General features: G+C 34.2%; 1 protein-coding gene across 5 annotated transcripts in view; it reads left to right on the top strand.

Moving 5' to 3' along the window:
• Positions 1-23,241, top strand: part of ASPH (aspartate beta-hydroxylase) — a 260,009-nt gene that overhangs the window by 55,430 nt on the left and 181,338 nt on the right. For 2 of the 5 annotated variants that reach the window (XM_036761836.1, XM_036761830.1), the window contains 2 exons: positions 679-747; positions 20,696-20,737. In XM_036761836.1, the coding sequence (XP_036617731.1) occupies positions 679-747; positions 20,696-20,737 (111 nt within the window). Of the gene's footprint in view, positions 1-678; positions 748-7,541; positions 7,716-20,695; positions 20,738-23,241 lie in introns of all 5 variants that reach the window. The other 3 variants (XM_036761811.1, XM_036761820.1, XM_036761803.1) reach the window with 2 other exon arrangements.

Here is a 23,241-nt window from a genome sequence, read left to right as displayed (position 1 = left end):
ATCAGATTCATTTCTAGGTCTTGCTTATGAAGAAAACTATTGTGGCTTTTTTGGGGGGAGGGGTGAGTGGTTCTGCTGCAAATGCTAGTTTTTAAATAGAAAAATAACCATTTTCTTGCTTCAGTAAACATCTAGTTTGATTGAAAATTGGTTATTTAGGAGTTGACGTTCCTTTTAATTTTCTGCCTGGTAAGATTTTATTGTAAAATTGAAGGTTGAAGAAATTAACAAAAATGTTTAGATTTCAAAACATGAAGTTTCCTTAACTATTAACAATATACTTTTAATATTGTACAGTTGGACAAAGTGCTTAAAGATTTTAGCATTGCTACAAAAATCTTTTGCCACAATTTAAACCATTTTTTTCATAATTTAAACTTTAAAAGAAATGATTATAGAATGAAGTGAATTTAATCATTTATGGTTTTTACTTTTTTAGTTAATCGGATAAATGAAAGTCAGAACTTCAAAGTGAATTCCACATGATTTTTCAGTATATTAGAGAAAAGTACATTATGACTTCTTGTGAAGAGTAAATAGGGCTAGAAGTACACTGGGTTGTATTACAGCAGTATCTATGTCTACTCTGCAGAATTTCAATAAATGGAAATGTCCAGTTATCTTCTTCTCTTTCATTCCCACACTTCCCCGTCCCCTGCCATTTTTTTTAAATTATAGGGAAGCTGGGAATCTATGATGCTGATGGTGATGGTGATTTTGATGTCGATGATGCCAAAGTTTTATTAGGCAAGTATACCTTAATTATAGGATGGCACTGGAATATGTCAAAAATGATATTATATATGGATTCTTCTTTGTAAGAAAATTTCTTTAGAATTTTGCTCATAGACTTAGACATAGTTTTGTAAATTTTTAAGAAGACAGATAATATGTAAAGTGTTTCTTGTAGGCAAACCCTAGTAAATCGGGATAACTTTTATATATACTGTTTTGATCTTGAAAATACTTTTTATTTAGAACTTTTAATAAATCTTGTATAAAAACTGTATGACTTGGCTTTCCAATTAACTACATGATTGGTTTTTTTGCCTTTTAAAATATCTTTTATATGTTTAAATTTTAAATTAAAGTTTAAAGTCTTTTGTATAAGTCTACCATAAAATAATATAGTAATAGTAAAAAGTTACAGCATATAGTCTGTTGCATATCTTGAAGGAAAACACTTTAAATATACTATGTTTGATCCCATTTAGAGCCTCAGATGATTAAAATTTTTTGTTATTCTCTCCACTTTATTCCTGTGATAGTGGTGGTGCTTTGATAGAAGAGGGAAGCCTATTGATTATTCTTGATCCCTAGCAAATCTTGTTGATTTTTAAGTACTTCTCCGAAAATCATGTCAAATTTCTTAATTTATTTTTTGTCTGATGTATATATTTCTGCTTATGGAACACTCATAGCCTTTAGTTATGTTAGTATGAAATATCTTCACTGATATCAAACTCTAATGCCTCATCCTAGTATGGCTGTCACTATTGACCCTTGAAACTTGTGCCAGGTGGAGCATAAGCTCTGAAAGTTTTATCAAGCAGGAAAGGATGAATTGCTACACCAATGGATTATGTATATCTGTTGCCCCCAGACCAGCCTAGTTAAAGCTGGAGTGGCTTGTCACCAGGTTGACTGCCTGGGGGTGAATTTTTTTTTGAAAACATTATTTCAATTAGGCTATTGTTATCTTCTTATGATAAACTGCAAATACTACAAAATGAAATATTTTTAGCTGCAACCTAAATGGTTGTTAAATTCTGTGAATGTTTTCTTATTGATATGCAGGAAGAATCAATATTTCCTTTTTTGTGCATGTCTGTTTTTTTAATAGTAGGAAATAGTGAATATGATTCTAGCACCCTATTGAAGTTTCTAAAATATGACTTTGATTGTAGATATTTGAATTGGGGTTTTAAAAAAAGATATATTCTCTTGTTTGAAATATATTCATATCCCATGTGCTAATTGGCTGATACTAATTTATAGATATCAAAATATCTTATTACTCATTAATTTAAAGAAAGTTTTAAATGCCCAAACTAAATATGTTGAGTTTATAATTGTACTGTTGATTTGGTAATAAGAATATTTTCCTTTAAACAACTCTTTATTTTAGTATGATGAAAAGTTAGCTTGCTATTTAAAAAGTGTGTTTTCAAAACTTTTAATATACATTGCTATGTCATTTTCAGAAAGAAATTGTTAAGGTATTTGTAAAATGTGTCTACGAACTCTAATGTTTAAAATAGTTTCCTTGTTGAGTAATGTTACGAATTATCAAATAGCAATTATTAACAAAATTTTATTTCTGCTTTGTCCACATCTGTAGTAGGATTACATTTGGATTTCAAGTGTCAGATTTCAGATTTGGAAATTGATTATGTAGACTTTTAAATGAAGCATTAACAAGAAAATATTTGGCCAAGCCAGCAATCTCTCTTTTGTTGACTTTAATTTTTACATAGGCACATGTTTGTAAAAAAAACCAAACAAACTAATTACAACTTGCATTTTACGAACGAATTTTCATATTTAGAAATGTGATAACTAAATTGGGTGATTAAATCTCAGTTTTGTTTTTTTTTGAGAACATGCCTCTTAGTTACATTGCTTCATGTGACTTCTTTCTCACATTGCTCAAGTCTATGATACAGTACCTCCAGGGCTTCATACGATTGGTTTTGTCCTGATTGAAGTTGAGGAAGCTAACCATGAGTCTCAGCTGCCAGACTCAACACTACCATTTCTTTTGCATTTAATTTTGATCTTCCAGTGTTTGAAAATAGTGGCATAAGGTATAGTTTGGAGACAATAAAATTCTGTTTGCTCACTTCTGACCTTACGTTACTTGAGGAAGAATATCAGAAAAGCAACAATATTAAGCATATTAACTGAAACCTTCAATGAAGTGATGGCAAAGAAAATCAAAAGTAGGGGGTCAGTAATCAGGTCAATTGCAAAGGGCAAAGGCTGATATTTATTTGCTGTGATAACTTTTATGTTGTATTACACGTATATATGTGTATATGTATATATGTATATTTTAAGCGAATAATTTGTAGGCTCTTACGAGGTCTTAATTTAATCTGCGTCAGCCATATCAATTTTGTGTAAAAGAAATTACGTGCTAATTTAAATATTTCTTACACTTATTCAAAGAGCTAATGAATCATATACAGAGATGGTATGAAGTAATTTCTGTGAAATTCACAATTAACTGACACCAACCATGGAATTCATATGACACCTTGATAGTTACAAAAGTGCTTGCATACATTGTCGTTTGATCTTTACAACAGCCCCGAGGTAGGAAGTGCAAGCGTTACTATTCCTCTGTTGCAGGTGAGAAAATTGAGTATCAGAGAGGTTAAATGACTTGTCCCACATCATATAGCTAAATTGAAGGTGTCAGGTCTTAAGCTCAGTGCTTTAGACTTCTGTTTTCTTTGCTCTTTTCATTTTACCGTGTCACCCAGAAAGTCTTTTAAGTTTATCATTTGCCTGCCTAAAGAGCCTGCTTCATAATTACTTACTAGAAAGTCTGCCTATCCTAAATGATGAATTGCTTTGAAATATTTTATTTTATAGGTTTAGATTGTTGACAACTAAAATCACTTGAAATAAAAAAAAAATTCTCTCCCAAAACATTTTGCTTTGGAGACATAATACATTCCTGAGTAAATTAGTAGGAAGATGTTTCAACACAAGCCCTAAGTATCATAGGATTGTGAATAACCATCCTGTTTCCCTGTGTCAAGCAACTTACTGACAGCAATTTGATTAGTTGCTGCAGTGAGTAAAGTATAAGGGAAAAGAAGATAAGCTACATTAATGTTTGGGATCACTAGTTGTAAAGTACTTCCTCATATTCTTAGCAGCTTTCTGCCCACTAGAGGTGAGATCATAAGCCACCTCCCCACCATGTATGTTTGCGGGGCAACTACTGAGGTTTTACACTTCTGGAGGCCCTCTGGTCCTATTTTTTCTTTTCTACTGTTTCTTTCATGAGTAGCTTCTTCCGTATGTGGGTAGGAGATGAGGAACCACTCAGTATGAAGAAGGTTCCCTCTTTTTCCTAAGCTGAACATTTCCTAGGTCTCTGGTGTCAAGAATTAAAAGGAAGCTGAGTTGATGAATAAGTAGATATAGGAAAAAAAACCTCTTTGTAGAGGTGTCTTGTATAATAGTGTTCAACTGGCAGCTTTTGCTTATTATATCCTTTACTAGTGGAGTATGTCATGTTAATATTAACAGACAGTAAAGTCAGGTTCTATTTTCAAGATTTAGCAGTCGTTTATGATTTTGATTTAATTTTTTTTCAAAATATTTGTCAAGAAAAAAAGAAACATTTTTTTTTTGTCAGGGATTAGGAATAGGACATTGTCTAGGATGCTCTACTAAACATAGAAGGGAAATTAAATTTTTAAAACTCTTTGTAAGAAACCAATTATAGGATCATAGATTTTTAGTTGGAAGGCACCTCAATGGCCATTAAATGCAACCCCCACATCCCTTATTTTACAGATTAATAAATTTAGTTCTAGAAAGGTTTCATGTCCTGCCTAAGGTTACAGAGATAGTATATATTTATTTAGTAATTACCTCTAACTACCGAGAAATACGTTGGGTTCTTTCTAATCCATTTATACATGAATGTGGGTTACAGAAATCTTTTTTTTTTAAAGGCCCATATCAATAATTTCCTTATTACAGGTAATTCCTATTGTGGAAAACTCTCTCCAGTGATGCAGATCAGCAGTTGGTTTTTGAGTTAGTCTCATCGATGCCTAGGACATTGAGATGTTAACTAAGCTGCTCATGGTTACATGTCTTAGGCAAGACCTGAACTCGGGTCTTCTTGACTCTAAGGCACTCCTCCATTATCTATACCATGCTTCCACAAAACCCCCCAAGTTATTATTATGTACATTTTTTAATTTCTTCTTGGCTAAAAATGGTTTCAAGTTGAAAACTAATTCATTGATTGCACATAGAGATTCAATTCAACTTGGTTTAACATAAATTAAGCACCTAGGGAGGTGGAGCACTGCATTATACACTTACAGAAGTAAAAATGTAGCCAAGATAGGTAGCCCAGCCCTCAAGGTGCTTATAATGGTAAAGTTGCAAATTCCTCACAGGGTTTGACTTCTGGCTTTTTGTGGGAAGAGCTTATAAGAGAAGGCAACAGAAGATGAGAAAAGACACTTGAGCCAAATAAGGAAAAATGCATGAGGATTGGTCACTTTCATCTTGGAGAAAGAAAAAAATTACCCTAGAAGAGACAGCATTTGAGCTAGGTCTTTTGATCAGGAGCCTGGCACAAGACTGAGATTTAGTTGAGTGTCCAGGGAAAGAGGATATTGGTGGAGCAGTGGATAGAACACCTGCTCTAGAGTCAGGAGGAGCTGAGTTCACATTTTGGCCTCAGACACTAGCTGTGTGACCCTGGGGAAGTCACTTAATCTCAATTGCCTCCAAAAATAAAAATAAAAAAAAGAAAGAAGATGTTTCAGATTCTGGGTGCAGAGAATGGTGTAAGCTAAAAAATAGAAGTAACAGTGCTGAGTGTGTTTGCGGAACATAGTTAAGTTTGATTGGAGGATAGATTATTTTAAGAGGGAGTAGTGTATGACTTAAAGCTGATAGGTACTTTGGAACTGGATTGTGGATCATTTTAAATTCCAGGCCGAGAACTTTGATTTTGATTCGGTAGATGATGGAGGAGCTACTCAAGAATTTTAGTTACCTGAGTTTGACATGATCAGCTCAATATATTAAGTAAGAAAACTAACTGTATTGGTATAATTGAGACAATGGAGAGAGTGGCAGCTCCATTAAAACAGTTAAAATCAGTCATGAGAGCCCAGGTAAAAAGAAACAGGGATCTAGAGTAGTTGGGTGGGATAGGAAATGAGGGGATAGATTCTACTGTAGGTGTAGAATCATGAAGACTTGGCAATTTAAGATAACTGAGATTTCCAGCTTAAATGACCGACAGAATAGTCATCATGCACTCACCATTGAGAGAAGTAGGGAAGTCAGGAAGTTAAGTAGACTTTAGGATAAAACCATATGTTCAGTTTGAGATATGTTGTTTTAAAAATGTCAACAAGATTTCTAAGAAGAGCCTTATACCAGATTTGGCACCCAGGAAAAACTTGGGTTACAAAGTACTTCTTTGACAGACAAAAGTGGAGTAAATTGCGTATGATCATCATCATGTCATGTTTCCAACACTAGGTACCTATTTCTCTCATTAATTTTAGATCTTAATCATATGTATAATATTTGAAGAAATCATGTGTAGTAAAGTCTGTAGTGCCCAATTGGAATTAGTGAGATGGGAAAAATCCAGAGATCTGGGATTGTAACAACTTGTCAACATTTATAGGTTAATGATCATTTTTTGCTAGTACAACTGATTTCCTCAGACATTCCATCTTGACTTAATTTTGTGTTTAGTAATGTGCACTGATAACTGTTTTTGCTAACTTCCCACCCTGCTTAAAACTGGACTGATTGTGTTGTCATCATTAGGACATGTTTGTGTCCAAGATTTAGAAGTTGCCAGAAAATTGCATGGTACAAGATGCTGTTATGATCTGAAGAGTAAATTTTTTGTTTAGTAGAGACTCTTTAAAATTGAAAATGGTCAGTCAAATCCTGAAACTTATTTTCTTTTGGTTGGTTGAAAATGAGTACTTTATTGTCTAAGTATTAATTTGTTTTCATTGGCTTAACTTTTTTTTAATTTTAATGTGTGAAGGTGGCAGTAATTGGTGGAAAATATAGGGAAGAAGTTTAGAAAGCTAATTGCTTTTAATCACAGTTCTGCCTCTGATTTTGTAACCTTGGGTTGATTATTTAAAATTTTTTTTTTGTTAATGACGCTGATGATCATAATGGGAGAGTGAATTGTGGAGGCTAGATTGTTGAAGTACATTTATGCCTGTTTTTAAACAAGCGAAAAATGGGCCTGGTCAAATGGGCCTAAGGGAATATTTTGAGGAAATAGTTATCAATGAAATCTCATGGACAGGCCTAAGATACTTGTGTACTCAACTCTTGATTATTTAGCTGCAAGCAATGAACTTTGTGGATTATCTGTGACATTTTTAATGTCATTTTTTGCTGATATATAAACTAATCATTAGTTGAAGCAAGATATCATGAGAGACTAATTTCTTGCAAAAAATAAGATTAAGGCTATAAGTTAATGCATTCAAAATCTGGTAGGAATAACTTTTTGGTTATTTAAATTTTTATATTGCCTATGCCATTGATGCCCTTACTGCATGAAATTGAGAGTTAATTATGTAGCGCTTTTTCTCCCTAAAATGCAGAGTTTAATCTGATGCTTTCTGTTGCAATCACTACTTTATTTTCCTAAATGGCTTTTCTGTAAACACCTATGACCATGTAGAAGATTCCTTTCTTAAATCATATTTCTCAATTTCTTTTTTCCACCTAACTGCTGTCCTTTATTTTCTCTCTCTCTCTTTCTCTCTCCCTTTATTCTTGTGTAGGCCTGACCAAAGATGGCAGTAATGAAAATATTGATTCTCTTGAGGAAGTCCTTAATATTTTAGCAGAGGAAAGCTCTGATTGGTTTTATGGCTTCCTCTCATTTCTCTATGATGTAATGACTCCTTTTGAAATACTAGAAGAAGAAGAGAGCGAAACTGCAGGTGATGTTGATGGTACGTCACAGAATGAAGGGGTTCAGGGAAAAAAGACTTGTATTATTTTGGATTTACAGAACCAGTAACATTGAGCAAAGCCTAAAATTATTGGCTTGTGCTAAACTTGAAGCAGATTCCTTTCTTGCTATATCAGGATTGAATTTCAGGGGGGACTTGAGCCTAATGTTTGATTTTACTAAGAATAAAGTCAACCATGTCACCTTCCTTCACTAATTATGGGCCTTTCATTAATTTTTATTTTGTATCAGGGGAAGTAGCGCTACACAGTTGTTTTAACAATTTACAAAATAAACTTAAAAAAGTGGTATAGTTGGTTTCTGTATGATTTTGCTTCATTTTGTGAGTTCTCTGCACTAATTATGAAATATTAACTGTAGCATTGTTTTATTGTTAATACTTAATGCTTGTCTTTCTAACAGAATACTGATGATAATGGTCTTGATGATAAAATATTCTGGCATGATTGATAAGTTATATAAAGGACATGCTTCTACATTGATCTTTAATATAACTATTATATATAAATTATAACATAAAACAATTGATACCAATTTTTATTTGTCGTTAGTTTAGATTAAATAATTTCCACATTAGGTTAATATGGGTTTTAATTAAAAGCTCTGTATTGGTGCTTTTGAAGTACTTTTCAAAGAAAAAAAATAGCCTTATAATTTTGCCATAGGTTAATTAAAACAAATTGTTTTATGTTTTATGGCATGCCAGTATATTTCTGTCTGTGAAAACAAACTTTTGTTCTTAATTTAAGATAGCAAATTCACACCTATCAGGTGTGGATATGATGACTCTTTTTTTCAAATTTTATGCAAGTGGGAAAATGTGAATTTGTATCTTATATAAATGTTAAACATATTAAAATTATTCACCCACCCTAATATCCAATGTCTATTTCTTCCTGTATTTAATATTCATCTAAAATATTGACAGATATTCAAAGACTTTTAAGTTGTATGTTAAGATAAGGGTCTAAAATATTTTTAGGACTAACTAGAATTTATTGTAGTGATGTGAATCTTTGTTAAGGAGGAAGTTAAAAATAATTCTCCATTAGACTTTCAGTGATTTTCTTGAAATCTTTCTTAAACCTATTGAAGTTAATCTACTTTCGAAATGACAGAAGCACTGTAGTGGAACTAGTACATTTGTTATTTTTAAGCATTTCAGTAACTGTATAGTCTTATTTATATATGTATATATATGCATATATATAAATAAATATATTTAGTAAATAATAGCCTTATTTCATAGAGCTTTAAATAAAACAATTATAATTTGGCATACATTAGGGAGAACTTTCAAAGCTTATGATTTTTCTTTTTATTCCAGAATAGGTCTCCTTAGGCTTCTAAAGTGTGCACATAGTGAAATGTTTTGTGAAATGGTATTTCACTATTTTATTTTTGGAATTTTGAAAATTGTAGCATATATAAAGTTAAAATAAAACTGTACTTCACTTTTCCAATATTTAATCAAATTTTGTCGTTGGGTCCATTACATGCTTTGAATTTGTCAGTGATTATCAAATTGAAATAGGTGTTCCAAATGGAATTATACTAAAATCTGAAGCTGTATTGGTACCCTTTGTCTTTTGCAATGGAAAAACATCTTAATTTGACCCCAACATGTAAAAGTCCATAATTTATAAAATAGAGAAGAGGGGAGAGTGCAATCTCAAATTAAAACCTCATCTATCTCTTTGTTCCCTCTTTGTCATTTCCATATTGTCTGATTTTTGTGTATCATATTTGACTATTATATTAAAATAATAATCTTCCCTGAATTTTATCTTGAAATTTGTTAGTTTCTAGTTAATAAAGTGACCTTTAAAAATTCCTACCAGAAAACCTCAACATAATAATAGTATACTGGTTGAAGTATTATTTTCCATTTTTTCTCAGCTAATTAATGTTTTTTGTCCTAAAGTTTGTGATATTGAAAGATATATGACACCTAACAGAATTAAGATTTCATCAGTACATATTAGGGTGTTTTGTTTCAAGTTCTACAGTGATGGCAGATCCTTTTTTTTTTTTTTTTGAGTTTTTTTGTTTCATTTGAAGATTGCTTCAGGCCTTCTCCGCCATTTATTGTGGCTTTTAAAATTTAATTATGGTAAGATCTTAATCCTGAAATATGCCCCTTCATTTCAAATTCAAACATCTAATATTCATAAACCAGTGAGTTTAATTTTTAAACTTAATTTTAAATAATGCTATTAGACCTAAGAGGAAACTAACCTTGAAAATATATGCTGCTTGGTAAGCTTATGAATGGCAAATCATTTAATCTGTGGAATAGTAAACTTACAAATGCCTGTTAGAAGCGTTAATTTTTTATTAGTGTTTGCTTTCCTTGTATTGAGACTAATATGTAAATTACATGTGCAGAAAATAATTATGCCTCACTTCTCTCTATGGTAATACAATGGCAAAAATCACATGAGGAGAAAAGTAATTTATCTGAATCCTGGACTTCTGTGACGTCCTTCAACAATGGGCATATGTAGTTTTTTTGTTGTTATTGTTGTTGGGGGTGGGATGAGAATGAAAGATTATTTAAATTTTAAAAGCTTTAACACAAATGAGAAGGAAAGATTGTTTAAAATTTAAAAGCTTTGACATTAAATATTTTGGAATAATTTTTTTTATATCCAGTGATTATACATGTAATAAGTAGTTGAGACTTTTCTTCAAATTTTTAAATCATTCAAAAGGTAGCATATTTTGAAATTGATATCTCAATTTTATAACTTCATATATGGGAATCAGTTATATGTAAAGAATTTCAGACTTTGCGTGTAATAAACAAAGGGTCTGTACTTATAAGAAATGAGAACATTCAGAATTTTGAGTTTTGCTAAATCTCTGTTTTGTTAGATTAAAATTCTTTGTATACAATTTGCTGTCTGTACAGTACATAATGATGTGATTCCCAGATTAGCATCCTCTTGACTTTGTATACTTAATGCTGGTTGCCCGATGTCGATGGTGATTGAACAGTGCTGGTAGAGTTGCTACAGTGAGTGAAATGTCCCTGCTCTCTGAGGCCAGAATCTCTTCATCTGTACTTTAGCCTCTAGGCCTGTCAGCCCTGGTATGTAGTGGTCCTGGCTATTTGGAAGCTATTTTGGGGGAGCAGAGTATTCTCCGTCCTGGATGAAGTTTCTTTTGGACTCTGTTTTGTCTCTGAGCTTCCTGTGCACTAACAGGTATGGTTATGTGTTAGGGGAGTCCTATTTTTCTCTCATTGATGCCAAGGGAGCTTGATGGCATGGTGTATAGAGGGCTTGGTCTGGAGTCAGGAGAACCCGAGTTCAAATCTAGCCTCAGGCTCTTAGCTGTGTGACCCTGGGCAAATCATTTAACCTCTGTTTCTCCCAGTTTCTGGAGGTAGTAATAGCACCGATGTTCCAGGGTTGTTGGGAGGAGCAAATGATATGCTGATTGTAAAGTAATTAGTATAGTGCCTGGCACGTAATAAGTGCTATATAAATGTTAGTTATTATTAGTATTGGTATTAGTATTATATTGATGTTTTGAAAGTAGAAATGTCTGTAGTCGGTAGTGCACCTGTTTAACAAAGAATACTATGTAGTAAGACCCTGTTGGGATGAGGGAGGATTGGAGAGGGTGTACTCCATTTGGGGTCACACCAACACAACTATTTTTTAGTTACATTGAGAGAAAAAGTGGACCAGCAAAGGCACAGAATCTTTTCTTGGAGTGGTGGTGGTGGTGATAGTGATACCTGACCACTTAGCAAAGACAGAGCTGCCCAACTTATTTTGTTTCTGTTTTCTCTGACAAGGAGAGTGAGCTTCACATTGGAAATACCTGAACAAAAATGACCAAGAGGAAACTGATACCTGAGATAACTAAGGAGATTCTAAGAGGGCGCCTAGCTGCCATTAATGAATTCCAGGTACCTGGCTCGGATAGGATACAACCTAGGTCCTGAATCACTGGCAGATGTGATGGCTGTCAGTGAAAGATACTTGAAAGATCATGAAAAATGGGAGATATACTGCAAAGTTGTAGAAGGGCATATGTTTTGATTTTCAAAAGAGAGAAGAGAACAATCTGCTTACTATTGGCCAGGGAACTTCATTTTGATTCCTAAATCAATTTTAGACTGCATCCTTTTTTTTTTTTTAAAAAAAAAAAGGTAGTAAGCATCTAGAGTGATTACAAATGGCTAGGATGGCTTTATCTAGAGTAGTTGCCTTTTTGAACAGGATTACCAAATTACTAACTAAAAGGGCATGCTGTATATAGTTTACTTATATTTTAGACAAGTTCTAAATAAAATATCTCATACTTGTGGAGAAAAAGGAGAGATTGGGATTAGATGATAATAAAATCATGTAAATTCAAAACTGGTTAAATGGCTGGACTCAAAAGAGTAAGTTGTTCATGGTTCATTGCTGGCATAACAGGAGATCTGTCCATTAGAGTGCCTGAATCCATTCTTATCCCTTTGTTGATTAACATTTTTATCAGTGATTTGAATGGGATGGAGCATAGATAATATGCTCATCAGATTGCAGATGGATGACACTAAGCAGGGAGGCTTAGCTAACATAATGGATGAGAAAGTCCAAATGTATAGGGATGTTGATCAACTAGAGCAGTGGGCTGAGTAATAGGATTAAATTCAGTAAGAATAAATGTAATTGTACAGGCAGAAGGTAGATGAGGCATGACTAGATAGCAGTTGTTGTGAGAAAGATCTGGGGGTTTTAGGAAGTGTAAGCTCAATATAATTCTACATTGTAATGACAGAATCGAAGAAGGTGTTGTGGACTGCATTAAGAGGGAGAAATGCTTTTATGAATAGGAAAGTGATAATACCATGTACTGTGTTCTTATCAGACCTCATCTGGAGTATTATGTGTATTTCTGGACACTTTAGTTTGAGGAGAATAGTCTAGGTTTGGGGTTTGGCAAGGCATGAATGGTCATAGGATCCAGGATAAGGGATTAGAGTATAGAAGACCATGTAATATTGGTCTGGTTACCTATGAGATAAGATTCTAGAGATGGAGGAAGTGAAGCCAGAGGTTGAGAGAGCTGAAGGATAGTAGAGACAGTGGAAGTCTTGGTGAGAGGGTGAGGATAAATAAAGAGTTTAAGAAGAAATAATGAGACAGAAAAATGAAATGACAGAGGGTTATGAACAGATAGTGGTATTCAGAATTCTTGGTCATGTGTATTGTGGGTAATAGTGAGAACAGAGGTGAAGTGGCTGTGGTGAAGTATAGAAGTTGAAGAGGAGTAGTTTAGAGGTTTAATCTGGTACAGAGAAAATGAACATGTATGTTGAATTCTTCTAGTATAAGGGTGGGAGTTTGGATGGAGAGGAAGACTGAGAGAAGTAATTGGATTCCTTGAGAAGGGAGAGAATAATGCAGGGGCTGCCGCTAGAATTGGTTGATATATTTAGGCAGGGTGAGTGTCGAGGGAGAGCAACCTCTAAATAAGGGTAGCAGAGGCAGAATCTGGTTGTGGCAATGGGAAATAAGGAGTATTCTGATCCCCGCTGGTGCCACCCCCCTTCTCCCCCCCGCCCAGGTTGACTGTTGGAAGAGTACAAGAGAAGGCACAATCAGTATTGGAAAAGGGTGGCCAGGTATTCTGTGTGTTGGGATTTGGCCATAGTGGTCCTTGGACTTAAGGCTTTTCTAGCTAGATTGGGACTGACAGAAGCTGTGCTTTGCTGATACTGGAGTAGGGTTGTAGAGGAGGTTTTATACTGTATATACTTAAGGAAATCTACCCTGCTTTTCCTATAAAACAAAACAAAAAAATTCTCTCAGATATTTTTAACGTATGTCCTAGATTTTCCCAAGTTTTTTGGGTCACTTTTCATATTTTAACAGTGTTGCTAAGGAGGACAGATTGTATGAGTAACATGAAAATCACCAGTGCTGTAACTAGATACTGACAGGATGATTTTCTGTACATTGATATGTCAAGAACTTGTGATTTTTGGAAGTATGGGAACTATTTCTATCCATTTAGTTTGCAAGCTATCTATAAATTAATCTTAGAGATCATGTGAAGTGCACAGAGATTAAGTGGCTTACCCATAGCAAAATAGGTAGTTTTAGACGTCTGTTTCCTAAGTTTGGGTCCAGCACATTATCATGTGAAACTGCCTCTCTTGATTTTCCAAAAACGGGATTTTAATTCTATAAATCATTATTTTGGGAGATTGGAGAGAGAGCAACAATTTTGGAGCTATAGATGTTCTAAAAACAGTTTGCCACAACAGTTCTTCAAGGGAGCTACTAGTAAGAAGTGCAAAAACTGAAGTTCTCACTTTTAGCAAGTTTGGAGACCAGGAAGACTTTTGTTGTGACCTGCATAGAATGCACAGTGTTGGTCTTTTGGCCAGGGCCAAGTACCTGTATCTATGCTTAAAATGCAGGCTGGTTTTCCTCCCAGAAAAGAGTAATAAAAGAGGTGGAGATATACTTCTCCCCTTTCTTTGTTATCAGGGACATTTAATTCTCATTAAAAAATTGAAGAGGGCTTTGTTGTGAAAACAAAGAAGGAAAGAGTTCAGCTAGGACAGAGAGCCCTAGTAGATACTTGGTTCAGAGATAGAAACCAAGGGTTTTTAGAAGAATAAATGCAAATGATCAGTGACCATACCAAGAAAAAATGCCTCAAATAACCAAAAATAAAGTTCATTGAATCAAATGCAAATCAAAACAACTTTGAGGTGTCAACTTCATAATTAGCCTAACGCTTCACACTTATAAATACTCGTTGGCCTAGTAAATTGTCAAGGATGATAAGAAAATTGCAAATCATTAATGGTAGTCAATCTGTGGGAAGATAGGGATGTGGATGTATTGTTAGTAGAGCAGTAAAATAGTCCAGTTATTTTGGAAATTACTTTAGAACTATGTTAGAAAAGTGATTAAATTATCCATATCCCTTGACTTTGAGGTCTTTTTACTAGATGTAGACCCCAGGGATGTAAATAATAAAAGGAAAGGTCCCAACTATATGTCAGTTATTTTCTGGTAGTAAAACCAAACTAACCCAAAACAAACAAAAAGCAGGAAGGAGTGGGTGCCAATCAATTGGGGATTAACAGAACAAACTACGATCTATAAATGTAATGAAGTGTTATTATTCTGTAAGAAACAAATTCAAAGAAACTTTTGAAATCTTGTATGAATTGATGCATGATGAAGTAGACAGAACCAAGAGAACAGCATACACAGTGACCACAATAATATAAAGGAAAATACACTAAAAGGAACATCAATGCCAGTGACCTATTTTGACTAGAATATGATAATGAACCATGCCTACATCCTTTTTGGTAGAGAGGTGGTAGACTACAAGTATAGAATGAAGTGTATAGTGTTAGACATTATTACTGAGTTTTAACTATACTTCTTTGTTACAAAGAAGAGTTTCATTAGTGAGATATATTGAGAAAGGTAATGATGTTAAAAAATTAATATAACATTTAGAAAGAAAGAGGAAGAGAGGAATCCTGATCAATATCAGGAAGTTTTTGAGTAAAAGTCACAGATGAGAAAGCGAAGGACCACCAAACGCTTGGACCTAGTTCTAGATATAGTTGTGGGTGAAATTTAACAAAAAGACAAACTGAGGCATGTTTCTCCAAGCAAGATAACATTTATTAGCAGGAGCATGCTGCCTGTCAATATATGGGTCAGTGACCACAATAGTTTATGCCATAGACCCTGAGGAGATGAACAGCTCCCTTTTTGGCAGTAAAGAATAGAACAGGGTAGATGACATCATGGTGAGGACAACATGATTGGGTAGAGAGTTGAGGTGCAGAGAACAACATGTTTGTTTGGCAGTTTGATAAAGGGGGCTAGCAACAACCCTCCCTCCTCCTCTCTTAAGAAGAAGTTCTCATTGCTTGATAGCTAGTTGCAAAGTTTAGAGATAATGGACCAGACCTTTTGGACAGCAAATTGAACATCCTTGAAGGATAGGTTGGTGGTGTAAAGATGCTAGGTCCGATTTCCTTGTATTTACTTGCATCACCCAAGATCAGCTAAATTCCTTGAGGCAAGAATAGATCAGTGATTAGCAAGAGAGCTGGATTTTTAAACTTAACCCATTATAGGCCAGCTGAATTCTGAACCAAGTTCAGAGGCAGAGAACCTAAAACTAAGCAATTACAGAAAAAAAGCAATTAATTGTAACTAGGATCAATAAGAAAATGATAGAGGGTCAATTCAGTCTTCTCAATTTAGTGTTTTTCCGAAAGGGGAAGTCAGAATCTCTGAAGATCATCAGCTGAGATCATCCAGGAAGAGGCACAGAGAAAGAAGGTATTAGTAATGGTGGTCTATGATTCTCTCTTGTGAGGGGTACTACAACATTGTTTGATGATCTGGTAACAGTAGGTCTGCTGTGTTCCTGGAATGTGTATCTAAGATGTGATGAAGTCTTAGGAGACTTGTAGAAATAGATGACTACTAATTCTGTTAATTCTTTTGGGCACAAAAGATATTGCCAGAAGGTACCTAGAAAGCATGTTTGAACATTACGAAGTTTTTGGGAAGAAACTGGTGACCTTAGGGACACAGAAAGTGTTTTCATCACTGTGGCCAATAGATAACAGTTTCAGAAGAGTTTTAGGTTTAGAAATAGAGTTTCTGTTTCCAAAGATGATTAGGGAGAGAAGAAAAGAATCTGTATGTTCTAAAATATTTATAACAGCTCTCCTTGTGATGGCAAAGAACTGGAAATTGTAAGGATGCCCGTCAACTGGAGAATGGCTGAACATGTCGTGATATATAATTGTTATGGAATACTATTGTGCTATAAGAAATGTTGAGCTCAATGATCTTAGAAAAAAGTGGAAAGACTTGCACAAAACAATGAAGAGCAAAATGAGGACAACCAAGAGAATGCTGTATACAGTAACAGCAATGTATTAAGAACAACTTTGAGTGACTAAGTCATTTTGACTATTATAAATACCCAAATTAACTACAAAGGACATATGAAGAAAGATGCCATCTGCATGCAAAGAACTGATAACTGGAAGTATGTGTAGAATGATTTTACACACACACACACACACACACACACAGATACACACTCATAATGGTAGCCATCTCTAGCACAGGAGGGGTGGTGGAAAAGGAAGAAAAAAAGGAAAAAAAAGAAATTTACATGAACTGGGAGTGGTTAGCATTGGAGAAGAGAACATTTGGGGGTTAGGGGGACATTGCAGCTATCTGTGAAGCATTTGAAAGGCCCTTATGTGGTGAGGGCAGAACTAGGAATACTGGACTTAATTTTTCTCTTTCCTTTTTTTCTGGGAGGCAAATGCACTCCTATCTGGAAGAGATCTTTATTAGGTATCACTAAATAAAGACTGGATTTTGGATCCTAATACTTGCTTTTACTTGATATTAAGTCATTAGTGGAAAGTTTTCAAGTTGTTGTTTTTAGCCCCATGGAAAGTAATGTTCCTTTAAAAACTCATACCATAATTGACGCAACAAATTTCAAACATGAGTTGTTCCCTCTCCCCTCACCCCCTTTTTATTGCCACTTAATTTTGCTCCTCTGTTCATGTGCTTCATTTGGACTTTTGAATGAGGTAGCCCTTACGTCTATTTCTCGAAAGAGTTAAACTTGGTTGGCCTCATCTTTCTCAGCAGTTTAGATTAATTCGAACGTCTTCTCCAGCCCTAAAATTCTAGAATTACTTTTATAGTACCATATGAGAAATGTGACTCAAGGTTTCCCTCTCTTGGTATAAAGTAGAATGGTAAGCATTCTAATTTCTATGGGTCTTTCCAATTCTGTAACATTATGGGGGAAAAACAATCTACTTTTTATAATTCTATTTTTAAGCATCGTTTCCAGAGATGCATTTTGGTGAAAGGTAGAGACTCTAAGGAATACATTTATGACCTTAATTGAATGGAACATTTTAATGGTTTTATGATTGTTAATGTCCTTTGTGTATGCATGGAGACTCCGGATTATTTTAAAGTCAATTCTATAAGAAAAATTAGTTTTATTCTGGAATGATATGTATGATGTGAGAAGAGAGAAGATAATAGATGTTGATGTTGTAAAATGTTATGGCATTATTAGTAGAGTTAAGAGAAAAGATTACTTTTTCCCTCCCAGGTCTAAGTAATTTTTGTCCTGCTGTAAAATTTACTAAGCCCCTTTTATGTACAGAGCACTGTGCTTGAAGCTGGGAGGGCTTGCAGAAGTAAACATTACCTCAGACCTAAAAAGTGCTTATGATGATAAAGAAAAAAGAAATGCAAATAAATGTAAGTCACAAAAATATGTTGAGCCGGGATTTGAAAAATTTTTTGAAGAATGGGAATAGTAAAATTTTGAAATAAGGCACTTAGAAGAGAGGAGTAAGAAGTTTCTTTTATTGTAGATATGTCTAATAACTTAATTTTCAATTCAGTATTTGTGATGCCTGGTATACAGATAGGAGGATAGAAAGGGAAGAGTCTGTTTGCAGATTTTGTTTATAAACCCCATTTTTCAGGTTGGGGAGAATTAGAGTGCCAGGCAACAGATATTGAAGGAAACTTTAGAAATACAATTGACAGCACTTGATAACTTTACATTAGAGAAATGAAGGAGACTAAGATTTTTACAAGAGCAGTTTCAATAGAACATTAGATATGGGAGCCAGATTGCATAGGTTGAGGAGGGACGAGCAGGTAGCCTGCCTTAACTAGGAGTTTCACTATGAAGGGATGTAGAGAAGTAGAATTCAGTGACAGTTGGGTGAAATAGAAGAATCAAGGGGATGCAGTTTCAGAGAGTTCAGGAGACTGTAGTATGTATACAAATGGAAAGGAATCATTGATGATTGGAGATCATTTAATCACCATTTAATGGAGATTTTAGAAGCAGAAGAGAAAGGAGATGAGTCCTGTAGGAGGGAGTTGGATTAAATTTATTGACTGAGTTTCAGTTTCAGTAAGCTGTTCAAATAATCTTCTAAGATTGAAGTAAGGAGAGAACAGTTGCTGCTACCATGTTTTGAAGAGTAGGAAGAGTTAACTTATTATCACTGTTAATTTTCTTTTTTCCTCCTTTTCTGTTATAGTACAAAAGTAAACCAGTCCTACCCTTTTTATAAATCACCACAGATTCCTAATTAGGGCCTAAATCATTGATTTCATTATGTACCCTATAATGAAGTTTGGTATACTAGCAAATGTATTTAAGGTCAGTGGTAGATTACTATATAGCAGATAGTATATGGGAGAGTCACTGCTGATAAAACTTCTTTCTTATGGTCAGTAGCCTTGACCTTCCTTTTTCAGAAGTCTGCCAATGTAGCCCTGCTTTAACTAGCTGGGTTGTAGTCATCAAAATCCTTTCCTTTAGTGCCTGAAGAATAGCGTTTGGCAGCATGGTACATCATTTTAGGTAATGTAGAATGTCTGTTATAGCACATATAGTGAATCTGGTATAGGATTAGAAAATAGAAATTGATGTGGTGGAGCAGAAAAGAGTGTTGGAATCAAAGTGTTGGCCTTGCCTTTTACTTGAGCCTCAGATTCTTTTGTTAAGCAACAGATTCCCTACTGGGAATCTCATCGGGTTCTTGTAGGGAGTATGTAAAGGCATTTTATAAACTATAAAACCCTATAACTTTGTAAGCTGTTGTATTATTATTGACATCAAGTGAGAAGGGTGACTCTGGTTGGAGTTGAGTTTCATGGCATCAGCATTTCACTGTTGAAAAGGGCTTTAAGAGGTGATCTACTTTAGCACCAAGGGAGCATGCACATCAATCTGTTGTAGCAGGAGGTGAAGGTATTTATCGGGATGGCATCTTAATGCCGTTATCAGGGCACTTGGGAATAGCAGACTGGTATGGACACAGGAAGACCTGGTTTCAACTTCACCTCCAACACATTCAGGCTGAGAGGCCCTGGCCAAGTTAATTCTCAGTGCTCTAGGCAATTCTTAGGCTCTTAAGTTGCAGAATAGGTGCTGACTTGATTGATAGGGGGAGTTAACTTACCTGGATGTTCCTATACCAGTGATATCACAGGTTCAGTCCCTGTCTCCTTTCCTTGTCTCAGCATCAGTCTATTAACATGATACAAGAGGAACTCTGTATACTTTGCACAGCTGTTACGGAATAACAAAGCCAGAATAGCATTTGCCATTAATAGATCTTACTAAGAGAAAGAAAGAAGAGGGGCAGCATGATATGGTGAGCAGTAGCCTGGCCTGAGAGCAAGAAATACCTGGGTTCAAATTCTGCCTCTGATTTATTCTGCCTGTGTGATCCCAGGCAAATTACTTAATCTTTCAGTTCTCTAGGCATCTCTTGATTATAAGCCAGTTGCAGCAGTGGAGGGAGTTTCCACACCTGGAGGTTACCAGGACCAGTGAAATCACAGGTCTGGTGATTTTTGGTGAGATAATTGAAGCAGTAACCCTTAAAAAGTTTTGTCAAGGCATCGTCCCAATGTTTCTAGACCTCAATCAATTGTGGCAAAGAGGGGAGCTGTTACTGTTATCATTTCCTTTTTATCCGCCAAGCCTTTTTAGTGGAAAGGAGTTTAGACTGTCTCCTGGAATGCACACTGTCAAAACAGCTTAATCATAAAAAGTTGTTATCAGTGGTTCCTAGGCTAGTGGTTGCTTGAAAACTTAATATTCCTCCAGGTCTTTACTTAGCCAAGTGATAGAGCCATCTTTTGTTTTTACAAATAACACCATGGTCTTTTCCTTATTAATGGCAGTAAAAAAGGTTTCTTAAATATTTTAGAAATGTAAGTACTTGTAGAAAGTTTTGAACTAAGACACACAAAATGGTGTATTTCCTATTAGAGACTAACTGCAGGACTAATTTTCATTTTTGGTGTAAGTTTTTGGTGTTCATTAATTTCCATAAAAATGTATTCCCATAATCTCTCTCCATCTTGTGAATACCAACAGAGGAACCAGGTGGGGTAGCCAAGAGAAAAGCTAAGGCCAAAGGTATTTTGTTTTTTGATTTAGCTTTGTGCATATGATGATGGATTTTACACTTTAAATGCATGAGTTTTGCAAGATGGATTTTATAAATGCCGCTACTAATGTTAGATGGCTTTTGAAAATTGGTTTAAAGGGTGTGGAAAGTATTTAAATTGTAACTAGCTTTGTGAAAATTTCAGTAATTGATTTAATGATGCAGACTTAGGAAGTGTCATTTTCAAGTTAAATTTCATGTTGTCAGAGGTTTATAATTGTCATTTAACCATAAAATATGTATGTATACCTGAATATTTTTATCTTAAATTTACTTTGTGCAGAAGACACATTCCTCAGTGATTTGATTTGATTTCTTAAAGAGTCAAGCTATTCCTTTTTCTTCTACTTCACATCATAAGAACTGTTTCATTTGGCATTTTGTCAATTATAAATTTCTTTTAAAAATGCATAATTTTCTATATGATGTTCATCATCTATAGCATTGAATGACCTTTAAGTGTCTTCTTCACTGTGAAAACTTGATGTTATGTACATAATGTACATACTGATTCTTTGAAAATTATTAGCCAAAATAGCCCAGTTTTCTGACTATATTGTATTGAATTATGCTTTGTGGAATTTCTTAAACATATCTAAAGCTTTGTAATCTTTTATGCTTTTGCATGTGTTTTATGTTCATCATGGTAGCATGTCTTAGTATTTAAAATATAATAATTGTATTAATATCATATTTGTATACTTAATATAATACTTGGCATAGTTTGAAGAACCTGAAAATTTTAAATACTGTGTGAATGCCACTGTGTGATTTTGGAGAGGGCATGGTTATGAATTATATGTATGCATTTGGGGGTGTTCAAATACATTCACTTCTTTATCTCATGTGGAAAATTAGAAGTAATCTTATTTCTCACTGTTCAGTATAAAAAATAAGCAGCATACTAAAACTTATTAACTAGAATTATTGTGTTTTTATCCAAGGTATAAAAGCATATATGTGTGTATGTATGCTTATGATACACACACATAAACACTTTAAGATTTGAAAAAAATGCATTATCTCCTTTGATATTCACAACAAATCTATCTGGTAACTGCTATTATTATTCTTGTTTTATAGATGAAGAAACTGAAGTGAAGGCTTAGATAAGTTAAAATTGACTTGTTTTGGGTCACATAGCGACTAGGTGTCTGTAGCAAGAATTGAATCTAAATCTTCCAGATTTTTTTTTTACAGTCCTGCTTCATTGAAATGCAAATGATTAAAAAAAGAAAAGAAAAGAAACTGGTTTCAGATTTAATTAAAGAGAAGCTTCTTGAGTATGTCCTGACATTAGTGCACATTGAAGTCAATCTTCTTGTGTGGTATTTTCTATTACCAAGTAAGTTGATAATCTTGAATTGTAAGATATAGAGTCATCAGAGAAAGATCAAATTATTTTCACTCTATTTACTAAGGCAGGAGAGTGAACTTATATTTGAATATGATTTTCAATACTAAGTATTATTCTTATTAACTTTGAGGGAATTCAATCAGAACAGCCTATTCTCCAAGCCTTCTAATGATCCATGAATTTTACAAGAATAACCTAAAATTCATATTGTGTTCCATAAAAACAGCTTTCATTCTAAAAGAACTACATTCTGCTACTTGAGGTTTTTGTTATTTTGAGAAATTGGTAGTACCTCCCATAATTTATAGAGTTGACAAAATTTTCCAATTATTTTGCATATTGTCTGAACGCTATCTCCTATTATAAAATCTTGGTTTTATCCTGAAGTGGATAAGGTATATGCACCCTCATCTTCCTGTGAAACTCTGTTAACTTTCCATTCACAGATCCTTTAAAAGTTTAGCGAGAAAAGCAATAGCCATAACAAATTCTCTCTTTATTTCCTTTATTTCTTTTTCTTACGTGGATAATAACGTGTTGACTTGACATATACTTAGGCTAACTCTGTTGCCACAATCTTGTATTTTTTTTTAAATTTCTTTTTGCTATCTCAAACACTGACTCTACTAAAAGAAATTGTCAAAAAAAGATTTCAGTACTTAATTTTTCCATTTACTTAACTGAGGGAATCAACGTAAATGATTATATGCAATTTTTATTTTTCTGTTCTCTTCATTGTTATGAAAAGATCATATGTCTGCCTATAATACTGGGATTCTACAGTATGTGATAAAATACTTTGGAGTTTCATAGAAGAAAGAATCTGTCAAATAAAAATAATTCAGTTTGGCAAACATTAAGTCCTAAAACGCTATTCTAAGTGCAGGGGATACCAAGTTGAATTAATAAAAGTTAACGTTTATATAGTGCCTTATGATTAAAAAGTTCTTTGCATACATTATCTCATTTGGTTCTTTCAGTATTGTTGTGAGGTGTATAATACAGGTATTATTCCCATTTCCTAATTGTGGAAATAGAGGCCCAGAAATGAAGCGATTTCCCTGATTTTACCCAGATAGTATGACAGAGCTGAAATTTAGGCTCATCTCTTCTGGG

Source organism: Trichosurus vulpecula, chromosome 1 (assembly GCF_011100635.1).
Source record: "Trichosurus vulpecula isolate mTriVul1 chromosome 1, mTriVul1.pri, whole genome shotgun sequence".
Taxonomy (NCBI): Eukaryota; Metazoa; Chordata; class Mammalia; order Diprotodontia; family Phalangeridae; genus Trichosurus; species Trichosurus vulpecula.
Note: the sequence above shows the minus strand (reverse complement) of the source record. Positions and strands in the feature narration are given on the sequence as shown.